The 15709-nt window shown below is 46.1% G+C and overlaps 1 protein-coding gene across 2 annotated transcripts in view; it reads right to left on the minus strand.

Annotated features, from left to right (window-relative positions):
* Window positions 1–15709, minus strand: part of RASSF8 (ras association domain-containing protein 8) — an 87369-nt gene that overhangs the window by 65245 nt on the left and 6415 nt on the right. For both annotated transcript variants that reach the window (XM_055074771.2, XM_055074772.2), the window contains one exon: window positions 3778–4113. In XM_055074771.2, the coding sequence (XP_054930746.1) occupies window positions 3778–4055 (278 nt within the window). In that variant the 5' untranslated portion in view covers window positions 4056–4113. The remainder of the gene's footprint in view (window positions 1–3777; window positions 4114–15709) is intronic.

Raw genomic sequence — 15709 nt, forward strand, 5'->3', positions numbered from 1 at the left:
ATTAGTACATGACCGGGGTAGTTGAAGTATGGGGTAGGCCTTTGCCTTGCAGTAGGCGTAACCGGGCTGATGATGATGATAGTTCCTGAAGCAATTGTGCACTTTTGGTCATCACTTCTTTGCCTGCGTGAACCGCTGCAGGGGTCAATTTTTTTTCCCACATAGTTCTGAAACGTCTTGTTGTGGAGACCGTAGTTAAAAATGTTCATCACCGAAAAAATATAATTAAGTGCTGTCTGTTGGTTCCCAGTGCTCTGCCTAGCACACACTGCCAAAATATTTAGAAGGAACGGGTTCACCGTCTGATCGCCATGCATAGGTGGCGAGCTCAACGTGGACGCAACGTCTCTGCAGTAGAAACATGAGAGTAAGTTTCACAGCGAGGCCGTATACTCGCTCACCTTTCTTGAACTCAACGTTGCTGCTATCACATGCTGCGCACTTTACTAACTTTGAAAGCTGGTTTTGCAGATCCAAATTGACGATCGTGAACGCGTTTCGCCAAGCGCACTGTCGAACACACCGCTGTCTCAGATTTCCATTTTGTCGCTGCCATTGATACGAGTGCCTGGAGTTTTTCCTCGGTTCGAATCCTGTTCTGCTCCACATTGGAAGGCTGCAGCATCACCGTGTCACGGCGGACGCAGCCGCGAGTTGGCGCACACACCGTTGTTGCCAACTTTGATGCCTTGTTCACTCGATGTAGCGTCTACATCACCTTCGCCGCATCTTGGGGAAATGCAACGACCTTTAAAATTACCAACCATCGATTTCTTCCGCTTTTTGTCGCATTTATTCAGCGTATGATACTTTCTCGCTCACCCGGGCATTGTTGCGTGCTTCTCAGTTGCTGCGCGCAGTTTTTCAACATGGTGTCTCCGTGCGACGGCGGTGCACGGGCCAGCTTGCCTAGCAGATGACATCATCTGGCTCCGCCAATCGGGTGGCGTGGTCTTCTCATGTGGGCTCGTTCAGCCAACAGGGAACAAATATTGTGCTTTTCTTTATTGATTTATTTTGCGCCATCCAATAGCCAAAATTGACCAACAGTGGTGGGAAATTTAAGCAGGAAGGCGACTCTTTCAAACGAGACCGAGATGGCGGCGATATGCAGCGTGAAACGGCAGCTGCGTGATGAGAAGAAAGGGCCACATTGGGGTTCATTTTGGCTGGAATTCAGCCTGAGCTCATCGTGCAAATTATTATTTCGCCTAAAATACTGATTCTAGAAATGAGAAACTTGGCAGATAGGCAGAAAAATAGTTGTAGATTTCGAAAATAACACTTTCAAAAATCTAGATTTTTTTCACCATTTCTTGCTTTGTTTTTAAGACCCGTGTCTCCCTTTATATCCAAAGTTTTTATGGTGTGGTCACCGTCTGTCATTTGTCTGAGAAGTGGCCGCTACATCAATGCGCGCCATGAAAGGAAACACTTCTACTTTCACTTGCATATCGAAGTGAAAAGCCAATAGTAAAAGAAAATAATAGAATATAACTGCCACATTAATGTTGCTAAAAATTATTTTTCCCAGCACAATTTACAAATGGAATGAGCTATCTGAGGAGACGGTACATATACTTAACTTCTTGGGCAGCAATGACATAACAACCCGTCACCCTGTAGTACCCTGTTTCCATCCTTACCAATGCTGTGTGTTCAGACTGCACTGGCAGTCATGTTTTCCTTTCATTATTGCATTTTCACTGAGGCTTTCTTTTTTTACGTTTTATTTGCATTACCAACCATATTAGCCTATGAGAGCTATAGGTTTTCAATATGAATGAATGAATGAATAAACAAACAAATAAAACTGACGATACAAAATACACTGCATGTGCTTGACATATAATACAGCAGTAAAATCCTATGGCGATACAAGAAAGAAAGTCAGTTCAACAACTATTGGAGCTGCAAATATGTGCTTGTAGTAAATAAGAAAAAAGTACAGGTGCAGTCACAATTTCTTCCGGTAAGCGGTTTGATCGTGCACAGTGCAAAAAAAAATGTGTACTTGAATAAATTTATGCGGCAGTACGTCAAGATTCAAAATGAGCAACACAGCAAAGAAGACGCCAGGAGAAATCAAACGAGAAAAGAAAAATTAAATGGGGAAACAGATGAAGAGCAAAAATGAATGGGGGGTTCCGAGGGAGAAATGGAAGAGAAAGAAAAGAAAATTAAGGGTGTGAAAATATTCTAAATTGCAAATACAAATCGAATGGTCTTTGGTATTCAATTTGTGTTCAGTTAGAACATACATGAGAGAACACAACAGTTGTTGCTGCTCACAGCGAAAGCGAGAAAGAAACCACTGTATGTGGAGACCCTTTCAAAAATGATTCTGCTCAAGGAGAACCAAAGCTGTGCAGAGACATGCTTTAGCAAACACTTGGAGATAAGTTCTGCAGATTAGTTTTCAGTCGTTAAGTAAAAATGACTCACCTTAGCTGCGCACGAATTTGCTGTCGCGATTTAGGCATGGCAATCATTTGCACAACCTCGCCAAATTTTATATCCTTTTCAAACGAAGTGCCTTTGTTGTAATACTGCACATAGCACTTTCAACCAGCACTACACTCTGCTACATGTGTTTGGCGATATGCTGTTTCCGTGTTTGATTACTGCCATTGTCAGAAGGAACCAGATGGGATTTTTCCTTTATTCCTGATTTACAAGCTTCTCAGTTGAAATGACTCAGTTCATAGCATTAGTGGTACCAAATAATTTAAATCAGCCTTTTGTAGGAAATATAGCTAGTTCGTTAATCCCATCAACTCGAATTGACGGATAATTCAAACTGCTTCGTTGGTGCCAGCAGAGTCCCACATATTTGAATAGAGAAATACTCTTATGAATTTTAACTCCAAAAAATGTGCAATGGTCATTTACAAAAAGATTTCTCACTCCCATGGTCCAATTTTCGGACAAACCTGAGCCGAAGGCAAAAGTTCGATGGATTGCTAGCTACAATAAAAATGAGGAGGAAAGATGTGCGGGAAGCAGAGAGTGAAGCGGAGCAAGCAGAGTGCCCTCCTTTCCCATCCGGCTGGATGGGAAGCAGGAAGGAGCTCTCAGTGCATGTTACCATTTGTTCACCTATGCCACCTCCTGCATGTGCTTGGTCGTGTTCCTCACCTGCCTTGATATGTTTACTGCAGATTTTTTCAACACCTTGGGTTCTTAATGTGCACCCAATGCACAGTACACCTGACGTTCTTGCATTTCACTCCCGTCTAAATGTGGCCAGGACTTGATCCTGAACCCTTAGGCTTAGAAGCGCAATGTCAAAGCCATTGCACTACCAGGGTGCGTGGATCTGAAGTGTACTTATCTCTCTTGCATATAGTTCTTTCGTATCTTCCTTTCTTTTATTATTGTGCAGTGTTCTGGTTCAGAGATTTTGTATATAATTGCATTTGTATAGTACGCGAGTTTTTCAATTTTCTGAAAAAAGTGTGTGTTTCATTTTCTATTAGACAGATTGTAATGCACAGCTTGAAAAGTTTTAGCTCTGTATTACCTGCACATTCTTATTCTCTAATGCATACACTGTGAAGTAAGTGCTGTCATTGGTGTGTGCTGGGTAGTGTGGTGAATGTACAATGTGGTGCAAGAGGCCTAGTCAGGAGGTCCTTAATGTTGCCTTTAGTCTCCTGCATACCGACAATCCCGTACTGTCAAACAAATAAAGATAAAAACTAGTCACGCTGTTCCAAGAACAGCTTTCTTTCAGCCCATAAAATAACTGGTTTAACAGGCACTGCAGTGACTCACATGCTGCCAGCCTTGGGCACCGTGCTGGTGGGACCGCAACGCCTCAACAGGAAGTGGACGTCTGATGCGCAGCGTCCCCAGCGGGCAAGGAGCCGTAGCGGCCGGTCCGAGGGCGCCAGGGGGCGCTCTGAACGGCGGCTGCGCTCAACGAGAGCAAAGCGGCCCGTCTGTGCGGTCGCCTGTGCCAGTGCGTACACCACATCCTGGCAAGTGGTGGCTTCGGTCACGCCACACACCACCCGCTGCGGCCCACCTTCCAGCCACACACGCAGCTCCATTCGGCCATCTGCTAAGCGCGGCTGGTTTCAATACAGGCCTCTCCTGCTGCAACACCACCTGGTAACACAACAACGAGCACCTCGTCGATGTCCAATCTTTTATTGTGAAAACTCAATGGTGGCCTAAAAAGGGCGTTGAGTGGAACAAGAATATCTTCCCGATGCTGCAAAGCATGGTGCAAAGTTTGCTAGCTCGGAAACGATAACCATACTTCATTTAAGCAAATTTCTGTAATGGTCATTAACAACACAGTTTACGATATGAGCAACCAACCCCAAAAGGTTTCTTTAACCCACTAGCCCATTTTGTACCGCGCTATTATCCTGAATTCTGATCCAAAAAGGACACATTATTTTTAAAAACCCTAGTTGCCAACATGTTTTAGCTCTTCACAAAGAAAATTCAGCAGATACACTTAAAAGACTGCTGAATGCAAAAGCATTATACCACTTGTACACTTCGGAACGTTGTGAACACACGCACTAGGCACACCTTTCGTCAGCTAGAACCATGCAACCGCTGTGGTGTCGGCGAAGCATGCTCATCTTGCACCCCAGAGACCGAAGTTCGATTGTCATCCAGACCCCAAAATGTACCGAATTTTCTTTTCAAGGCTATTATTCTTTGTTTACAGGAACCTCCACAAGAAATTTGACATCAATCCAAGATTTTATTATGTGTTTTTACTCTTTATGCTGTCGACCCTTTTCGGTACCAACTTTCGGCCACGCAGACACGAACGGATTTTCGTGTAATGGGGCATATAATGAATTTGCATTACAGTCGAACCCACTTTTAACGATGCCGGTTTTAACAATGAGAAGCAGCTGCACCGTCAACTTTAGTATGTTTTGCATGGTGAAATAATCCGCTTACTGCAATGCACCGATGCCGCATTATCAGTTATAAGATGAAGTCTGGCTGCTCGGTGTCCGAGAAAAGGGTAGTGAAATACAAAATCCTTGAAAAGAAAAAATGAAAGCATGAAATTCGAGCCACTGCACAATGGCCCGCTTCTCCAACAGCCACCGCGCGCTCATTTTGCGCGCCTCTCTCCCGTCGCCCTTCCACCCCTCCGAACAGGAATGGGCTGTGCCCGTCTCACGGAGGAAGACATTTAGGAGGTGAAACTCCCGCCAGCGCGAGCGAGCGCGGGCGACCAGATAAGGTCACAATTGTATGCGCCGACGGGGCCGTATGCAGTGGCGGCGCCATGTGGCGCGTCGCAGAAGCCGCAGCGAAAAAAAGAAAAAAAAATGCAGCGCCCAGGCAGGCGGCTCCGGCGCGCTCTCCGGCCACTTCCTCCGTGCCCTCAATAGAAGTCAGGTTCGACCGGTTGCCCTGGCAACCGAAACGGCTGCCAGGCGACGCCATCATGATAGGCGCTCCGCAGGCTTGTGACCTTTTCTGGTTGCCGCAAACAGCAGAGTTTCCACTCCTAAATGTTTCTTGCTCCGTGGCCCATCTCTACGCCATGCCACCCGCCGAAAAACGCATGGACAGCGCCAACTGCGCTGCTCGCATCTTGTTCGCTGGCTGGTGGATTCAGCACAGTTCTGCAAGCAGCGTAATTGCCCATGTTTGTCTTTTTCGTCAAAATCGTTCTTAACCACGCGGCTTCTCAGCCTCTTTTGACTCGCTGCTGAAATGCAAGATGACTGACCCCGCCCACTGATAATTGGCAATGCACGATGCTGCTGGTGAAAAGAAAGTGCACAGCTATAGATTTGGAAACTAAGTGCTTCTAACCGGTGAGGTGATCGTCGCGAACATGCTCGCATCGGATAGCAACGGCGACGACGGCAGCAACGACGCGGTAGGGCAGGCTGCCTAAACGCTGTACTGACAGGAGGCCCAGCAGATGATTCAATCCCTCCGGGGCTTCATTGTCGCGAGGAACCTTCTGCTGCATTACGTGGAGCACCTGGATGCCTTGGAGAAGGATGTCGGTGAGGCCGACGGACATAGGGTTTTCTCGTGCAACGCAGTGCGACGTACGTGGCGAGATGCTTGTGGTGATCTCCCCTCGGCGTTTCTTCTGGATTTCTCAAGCTGTATCGCTCCCGCAGCAAAATTCTCACATTTTTTAAAAGGCCCCTTTTGGGCCCACCCAAGTGCTGCCTCGGCGGTGCTTGCATATCGCTTGCCACCCATGACCCCTCTTTGCAGTTATAGCAGTCATTCTTTACCGCTGACAGCTGCGGCTTGTTACACGTGATTGGAGCACCCAGGAAGCAGTTAAACGAGTGAGCACAATTAGCAGCCGGATGGAGGAAGAATGAAAGAAGGTGGCAAGGAGGGGCATTGGCCTCCCCGCCATTCTAGTTTGCTAAGATTAGCTCTGCCATCCCCCTATTTAGATTTTTTCATGCCACCCGGTTTCAACAATTATCGGTTATAACAATCTAATTTTTGTGGCATTTGAATATTTTATAAGTGGATTCGACTGAAATAATTTTGTTTCTGTTGCACTGTCCCATGGATTCTGTGGTGCCATCTACCAAAAGCTAAGCACAGACAAAACTAGGCTCGTCCATAGCATTGCTAGAAAATGCAAAGTACCACTGATGAGCTGAGCAGCACACTCGTCCTCGGCCGTTCTTTACCAGAAATGCATGGACCAATCCAGCGCGCTGGATTATTGAACCCTTTCGCTGTCACGGACGTACTGGTACGTCTTTGCGCTTCCCCCCCACAGTGTCACTGACGTACCGGTACGTTCTCAATCGTGCGTTCAAAATTTCGCGCCTAAGCGCAAAGCTGGCACTCCTGGACTGGCCACGCCATCTGTTGACCCTTTCTACATGTTCGTATTTTCGCCTCGACTTGCGTTAATACATGTATTGAAGAGTACGGAGCGACTGCCACCCGCCCCTCTCTCTTTGCTGAGTGGCACGGTGGCTCCGCATTCGCTGTATCATGCGTCGCGCGCGGTGGTTATGGGTTCAAGGGTTGTTCTGCCATCTTCGCTGGTTTGAAGGTTTTTATTTTTCTTCTGTTGGTGTGTCTGCTACGGCGCGTCAAGTTCAGAGGCACGCGCTGCGCGGTTGCCTCTCCGAAAAGAGTGACTCGATTGCTGCTTTCGCTCTCTCGCCGCACCCTCGCATCCGACTTGCAGCAGTAAACGTAAAGCCCTTCGAACTTTGTTTTAGCCTTTTTCCACCTCCCTCTGTCTTCTTGATGACGCAACGTCCCATTTCTCTCCGTCGTGCGGGCAACTGAAAGCGCATCCTCTCTGCGCGTGGTTACTTTCGGATGGATGAGCGCGCGGACCTTCGTCTGCTCATTGGAGCGGTGGCTCAATTCTGATTCAGAATACGAGCCGAGCTCGGATTCGGACAGTCTCATATGAGGAAGAGGTGAGTTCCGCATCGTCAGATTCGGATGGTGAACGGATGTTATAGTCAGGCTGATGATGATGATGATGTTTACTAACAACAGCTGCAGAACACTGAAATGTGCGTATTGCATTGACTATGTTGTTTGAATACCAATCATAATAAAAAATTAATTGCTATGTTCATTCCCTGTTACGCTCGTTCCCTGAAACCAAGCCGACACTGGGGGGTGTCACGGCCAGAAAGGTCCGACAGCTAAAGGGTTAAATTTTTATTATTTTTTTTTCATGACATGAAATGCTTCAATACAATGCGTAAAAAATTTACTCTCGAAACATCGTAGGACAAAGAACGCCGACATTTAGAGGGTAGAGCGCTGTGGGAACGCTCCGCTCCGCTGTAGCCTTCGCAGTGCAAGACATTGAAGAAGGAGGGGAAGCACTTCGGAGGCAGAGTTTGATTGCCAATACTCAGCTTCTGCTGAATGCAATGAAGTACTTTTTGCAGCAAAGCATTTCTGAAATTGCCATTTTCACTTCAGAGGCCTTTCTCCACTTAGATAAAAAGTGGTTCTGGGGCCCCTTTAAGGGGTCAACACTGAATCCCACATAAGCATAGCATCGCATTTAGCACAGCATAGCTTTTACAGCAAAGCTGTATATGGCTAGTTTCCAGCGGATTGATGTTTGTAGACCAAAAACCATGAACAGATCTCGAAGATAGTGCAATACCAGGCCGACCCGCGGCGGTGGTGAAGCCGGCTTCAAGCACTGCACCAACTTGCAAAAATAAGTTTTATATATTGGGTCCAAATACTATTTGTACCAGATATTAAGCTGATACTGCAGGTGTATACCTTTGCACTTTCTTGACGTCTGACGACATGACCAGGTGCTTCTAGGAGGGGGAGGGGGGGGTGCTCTCAACCAAACTATAAACTTGCACTCCCTGTTTTGCATTGTTGGGTCAGTTTCTTCGCACTTGTTTATAAAATGGAACCTAAAGGGAGTGTGGAAGATTGTGGAGGAGCGACTAGTAGCGCCTCACCGTTCACTTATGTGCATACATGGTTTGACGCACGGCAATGGACAGTTCGCCATTTACCTTTACAGACTGGAAGGGCACTGAATTGTTTATTTTTTTTTTAAACTCATGCATACCACTAAACCTGCCATGGTTAACGCTCCGTGGTTAACAGCATTGCTTAAAGCTGGCAACAATTGGTTCATGATGCCTACACAGTGCAATGCACTGTCCTGTCGCATGTAAGCGTTTCCCTCGCGTTGTGTAGCGATCATTCATTCAAACTGACTCACTCAACTCTCACTGCTTCAACACTTTGTGCTTGCAAATGCTGTTTCTAATACCAGTTACAAGAGTTAAAACTCTGGCAATTTACATGTCCACCAGGGAACTCTCCTTAGCCCTCTTGTTCTTCTAATACACATTTCTTACCTGTCTAACGTCTCTTCCAAGATTAATCTCTTCACATTTACCGTGCCATTGCTGACCCTAATGACATCCAGCACCTCAGGGTGACTTAAAAGCAATTGAAGAATAGTGTAAAAGTTGGGAAACAGTATTGAATCCAGCAATACTGCAGACGAGTTACAACAAATGATTGAGGACCTTAACAGAGAGATTGTAAGAGGGGGGTTGTAATATACAGAAGACAAAGATAGCCATGAATAGCCGAGCAAGGGAACGAGTTCAGGATCGCCAGTCAGCCCCTGACTGGAAGCTTACCATTATCACTGAAAAAGAATGTGCACAATAAGGGCATTTTACCGGTGCTGACATATTGGGCAGAGACTTGGAGACTGACAAAGAAGCTTGAGAACAAGTTAAGGACCACGCAAGGAGTGATGGAATGAAGAATGCTAGGCATAACATTAAGAGACAGAAAGAGAGCAGTTATTATTCGAGAGCAAACAGGTATAGCTGATATTCTAATTGACATTACGAGAAAAAAACAGAGCAGGTGCAGGTCATGTAATGTGTAGGTTGGATAACCGTTGGACCATTAGGGTTACAGAATGGGGAAGCGCAGTCGAGGCAGAAGACTAGGTGGGGCGATGAAATTAGGAAATTCACAGGCGCTAGTTGGAATTGGTTGGCGCAGGACAGGGGCAATTGGAGATCGTAGGGAGAGGCCTTCGTCCTGCAGTGGACATAAAATAGGCTGATGATGATGATTAAATATTAACGAGATGTTTCTCTTATCTTTCTACAGGGGCAAATCTTCTGAACCTCATACATACTTGCTTAATGGGCCTCTCACCAGGTCAGGCCATATTGAGCTTGACAAGCGCAGTGCACACAAGGCATGCTAACAATTGTGCCTGCAAGGTATTACACCATTACGGACCATGGAAAGAGCTGAAATCTCAAACCAAACGCTGTGCGCCCTTCTCCTTACGGGCACCGTGCTCCCAGATAGAGAGCTGCCGTCAATTGCACAAGTGCTCCTATGTAAAGTGCAGTGCTGTGACGGCACTCACAGTGACATGGGACTGAGAATTATTCAAGGCAACATCAGTTATTTGTTTGACCTGTTGCTTCAACAAACAATTTAAACTTTAGGAAAATAATATGACCTACAAATCAAATGTCTGCGAATCTGTTTTACTCCATGCCCTAGCAAGAGATATGTACTTCCGTTTCGTCTGCTTGTTCCCACATGATGTAGTCGCGCACACAAAGAACATAACTTATTTTCTACATTGGTTCGGTGCTCGTGTAGCAGTGACTCATACCGCCAGTCAGGTGTTTTTGTGCGCAGCACGAAAAATCGTGCACTCCGTGAAATGAGACAGACGCAGACCGTCACCGGAAGTGTGCAGTGCAAGAAAAAAAAAGGGGAGGGGGGGGGGAGGCAGGGCCCATGACGCGTGAGTCACGTGATCCTCCGGCTTCGCTATGGCAGAATGCAGGGAAAGAATTTCACTTGCAAAAGCTAGACGGGGCAAGTGATAAGAGTGCCTATGTTGGTAACGAAGCTTGCCTTCTGAAATCATGAGTTAGCGCCAATATATTCTTATCTCTGTTGTTAATAAACTAACTTGAAAAATTACGATTTGCAGTAGAACACTTCTTACAGGGCATGTAACAGCTTCTAGCGTATTACCAAAATTTGCTATATGGCCTGTTGAAGGGCCCTTTAAGGAACCACTGGCATCAAAATTTCAAACTCTAGAAGTTTCTGTTCCAATTTTCCTGCATACATAGGTACACCTGAGGGAGTATTAATGGCGAACATTACCTAGAATATATTTTAATATGGTTTTAAAGTAAGCGGCAATGCTCACCTCAGTTGGTAGCAACTATATGATATTGTCATCAATATGACGCGTTAAGTGGCTGCTCGGGCTTTCTGTGACATTCCCTTCCTCCCTCATGGAAACTTGCTTCAATTTTCCCCGTATTTAAGCCAGGTAACATTCAATTGTTATCTAACTATAGGCCCACCTCCTTAACAGTGCATTCATGTAAATTACTCGAACACATTATCTTTGAACATATTATGGAATTTCTTGTAACTAACCAAGTTTTATGCACTTTCCAGCATGGTTTGAGACACGGCCTCAGCACTATAATACAACTGATAGAATGCAGTCAAGACATCAGCAGCTCTTCAGACATAGGTGACCAGACTGATGCTATTCTGATAGACTTTGCAAAGGCCTCCGACACTCACACCCTAAACTTATGCACAAGCAGTTCGCTATACTAAAAATTGCATCCTTGATTGGCTGGGTATCAGACTTTCTTCCTCAACGCTCATTATATTGCTGCGACGCCATCTGCGCCCAACTACGTTGACGACAAAGACTACTTATTTATTTATTTATTTATTTATTTATTTATTTAAGATACTTTCAGGGCCCGAAGGCATTACAGAAAGGAGTGGGTGAACATAACAAAACATTTGTGCAATATACAAAGACAGATTCAACGTGGCGTTTCATGAATGCTGGTTTTGAAGGTGTCGGTATCCAGGATGGCTGCAACGGTGGCGGGAAGGTGGTTCCAATCTTTGCTTGTGCTAGGGATGAATGCATTACTACAAAGTTTAGTACGTGAAGACGGCACACCAACTTTGAAACTATGGTCAGAGCGAGATGATATGTATGACGGTTGGGTGATAAGCTGTTCTTTCAACAAAGGGTTGTGGTGGTAGATTTTATGGAATAGCGAAAGGCGGAAGCATCTACGACGGAAAGAAAGTTCTGGCAAGTTAAGTGTTGTCTTCATTGAGGTAACGCTAGCATGTCGGGAGTAGTTTGATAAGATGAAACGCGCTGCACGATTTTGAATGGCTTCTATGCTGTTTATGAGTGTAATGTTAGCCGGGTCCCAAATGGCGCATGCGTATTCTAGTTTGGAGCGAACTAATGTTTTGTAGAGAGTTAGTTTGAGTGACGATGGTGCGAATGAGAAGTTTCGGCGCAAATAGCCCAACATGCGATTGGCATTGCTACATATAATGTCGACATGCATGTGCCAGGAAAGGTTGCTGGTGATGTTTAGTCCAAGGTATTTGTACGACGAGACAACTGAGAGAGGGCTATTATTCAGGAAATATGTATGCAGATTAGTAGTATTAGTACGCTGTGATACCCGCATGCATTTACATTTGCTTAAGTTAAGCTTCATAGACCACTTGTTACACCATAGCAGAACGTTATTAATGTCGTCTTGGAGTTTACGAGAATCATTGAGGTCAGTAATTTTATGATATATAACGCAGTCATCAGCAAAAAGTCTAATAGTAGAAAATTTCACACAGGAAGCAAGATCATTAATATAGATTAGAAAAAGTAGAGGACCGAGAACCGACCCTTGCGGCACGCCTGACGTTACCGCGAGGGGCGCAGACGACGAATTGTTAGCGATTACGTATTGTGTTCTATCAGCAAGAAAGTTTTTAATCCAGTCCAGTACTAGCGGGTCAATGTTAAGAAGACTAAGTTTATAGATTAGTAGGTTATGGGATACGGTATCGAAGGCTTTAGCAAAATCGATAAAGATGCAATCGGTGTCAAATCCTAAGTCGGTGTTAGAAAAGAGGTCGTTAGTAAAGCAAGCTAGTTGCGTTTCGCAGGAGAAGGATTTCCTAAAGCCATGCTGACTGTTGTTAAAAAAGGAGTTCGTCTCAAGAAAATCAACTATGTGGGAATATATTATGTGCTCCAGAATCTTACAGGGAATGCTGGTTAGTGATATGGGACGGTAGTTTTCGGGACAATGTGTGTTACCTGATTTGTGAACAGGAACCACCTTCCCCACCTTCCAGTCGCTTGGTAGTGATGAGCAGTGTAATGATTGTTGGAATATCCTAGAAAGAATAATTGATGAATACAGTTCAGTACACTTTAGTATTTTTGAATTAATTTCATCTGAACCCGCCGATGAAGATATTTTCAAATTACCGATTAGTTTTCTAATGCCCACCCAGTCTATAAGAATTGAATCCATAGGGGTATCATAAACTGTCGTTGGAGGCGGCAAAAGCATAGGTGCAGCGTCATGAAAAAAGGAAGCAAAGATATTATTAAAAATTGTGCAACACTGATCACTTTGAACAGGGGTGTTAGACTGGGACAATTGTATTGCGGCTGGTGAGTGTGCAAGCGAGGTGCTAGAGAAGAAGCCTGAACTGAACTCTCGTTCTAATTGGATAAAATACCGCTCTCCACTCTTGTCTCAAGTGAGCCGTGACACTTGAGACAAGAGTGGAGAGCGGTGCTGGGTATCGCATCATCGCCTAATGACAGGGACGACTCCTGCGAGTAGCCCTGCATCTAGCCCTTCAAGACATCATCCACGCATCGAGACACCTGTGCATCGCACAAGCCGTCGCCTGCAAGGTCTGTGCTCGGAATTCGGTCTCTTGCAAGGAACTTTGTCAGCGACCTCACTGACTCAGGAAATGGCACTTGCAAGTCCAACACAGGTGACTGTTCAAAACAATCTAGTCCCCACAAGCTTCCATGGTGACACAAATGAAGACGCAGAGGACTGGCTGGACCAGCACGAACGTGTAGCTAAAGTCAATCAGTGGCGTCCAGACCAGAAGCTTTCCAATGTGTACTTCGCTCTTGAAGATAGCCTGAGCCACTCCCTAAACCATGTTCCGAGCCGCGCTTCGAGCCACGCACATGTAGCTACGTAGGCGCTGTCCGTCGCCCGCTTTCTACCGTGCCAGTACGGCAGTACCACCAGCGGCCACCTATTGCTGCCTGGACACAGAGGGAGCATTTCAGGTGAACCCAGCTTCGCCAGACCGACGTATGGCGCACTGCTGATCGCCGACCATTGTGTTTTCACTGTGGCACTCCAGGGCACATTTATCGTTTTTGCCCTCATCGCCAGGGCAGCTTCCAGGAAATGTCACCTGCCACTCCGCGACAGTTTCCAGAGAGACATCCACACTTCGACGACAGTGTCACTTGGGAACAAGGCAGCTCAGCTAATCTTCAGTTGCGTTCGCCGTCTCCGTTACGTTATTCTTTGCCGAACCATCGCAGTTTCACCGACGTGGTAAGAGGCCACTCTCCAAGCCCACGGCGGAGAAACTGAAATCAGTGACCTCCGGGGGGGAAGGGGGGGAGGAGAGGTTGCAAGTCGTCTAACTGTCGAAAATCCCCCATTATTACAGAGAAACGAGTAGCGAAACCCGGTGAAACGGAATGCCGACGAATTTGCGAGTGCCGACCTACTCTTAACGGTTGATGGGCATGACGTGACAGCTTTAGTTGATACTGGCGTAGACTTTTCGAGAATGAGTGAGCAGTTGGCAGACCGGCTTAAGAAAAAATGCCGGGGCCACATAATGATACCTTCAGGAAAATGTACTGCACGGCTCCAGATAGGAAATACAGTTTTTGTGGCCATTTTTATGATTTTAAAAGAGTGCTGCAGATCACTCATCCTTGGAATGGACTTCTTGCGGGAGTATGGTGCCGTGGTTAACATACGGGAAGGCAAGATAACCTTGTGAACTAGTACAGACACGAGCCAAGACGAAGAGCGCCACCGTGCATCTTTATGTGTCACCGCCGACCGACAACGTCTGCATACCACCGCTATCATGCAGTCTTGTCTCCGTCAGTTGCGGAGAACAGTTTAACAAGGATGGTGTAGCCGAACAACTAACTGCACTTCTGTTCCATCAAGGTGTTGCCATCGCTCGCAGTATCGTCAGCCTAATCAGTGGTCACACAGAGGTACTTCTGACAAATTTCACCAATGAACGCCGGCATATCAGTAAAGGCACCGCTGTGGCATACTTTGATGAAAGTGACCACGTTCAACACTGCTTTGCTGTAAAAGAGGAATCGACCACCGACACGATGCCACATGCACCCATCGTCGACGTTGACCTAGGTTTAGCGCCGCAACAGAAACAAAGTCTCAGGGAACTGCTTCTCTACAACGTCCCAAGTGCGTCAAACACCACTGACGAAACACCGCATTACTATGGAAGAAACAGCAATACCCATCCGACAGCATCCGTATCATGTGGCTGAGAAAAAATGTGAAGCAATACAGCAGCAAGTCAAGAAAACTCTAGATGATGATGTCATCCAGCCGTCAAAAAGCCCTTGAGCATCGCCCGTGGTACTCGTTAAGAAGAACGATGGTAGCCTGCGGTTTTGTATAGATTATTGCAGGCTCAATCGGGTTACGAAAAAAGATGTGTATCCCTTACCACGCATCGACAATTCCCTCGACAGGCTACGGCATGCATGTTACTTCTCATCGATGGACATAAAAAGTGGATACTGGCAAATAGAGGTCGATCAGCGGGATTGCGAAAAGACTGCTTTTGTGACGCCTGATGGGCTCTATGAATTCAAAGTTCTCCCTTTTGGTTTGTGCTCCGGCCCAGCCACGTTCCAAAGGCTAATGGATACTGTTCTCTCAGACCTTAAGTGGAAGTCTTGCTTAGTGTACCTAGACGATGTGATTGTTTACTCTGCCACATTTGATAAACATCTCAAACGGCTACGGTCAGTTCTTCAAGCCATACGGTCCGCTGGGCTTACCTTAAAACCTGAAAAGTGCCACTTTGGCTATGAAGAACTACAGTTTTTGGGCCACATTGTAAGTCTATTTATTGCGGCGATTTATTGCAGGTTTCGCATGCATCGCCTCAGCGCTCACCTTCCTAACTAGGGAAGATGTCATGTTTGTGTGGGGCGAGGAGCAGGAGGCGGCATTTAACGAGTTGCGGCACCGTCTACAAACTCCGCCAGTTCTTGACCACTTTGACGTGGATGCGCCGACAATGATCCACACTGATGCCAGCA

The sequence above is a fragment of the Dermacentor andersoni genome, chromosome 4, assembly GCF_023375885.2.
Source record: "Dermacentor andersoni chromosome 4, qqDerAnde1_hic_scaffold, whole genome shotgun sequence".
Classification (NCBI taxonomy): Eukaryota; Metazoa; Arthropoda; class Arachnida; order Ixodida; family Ixodidae; genus Dermacentor; species Dermacentor andersoni.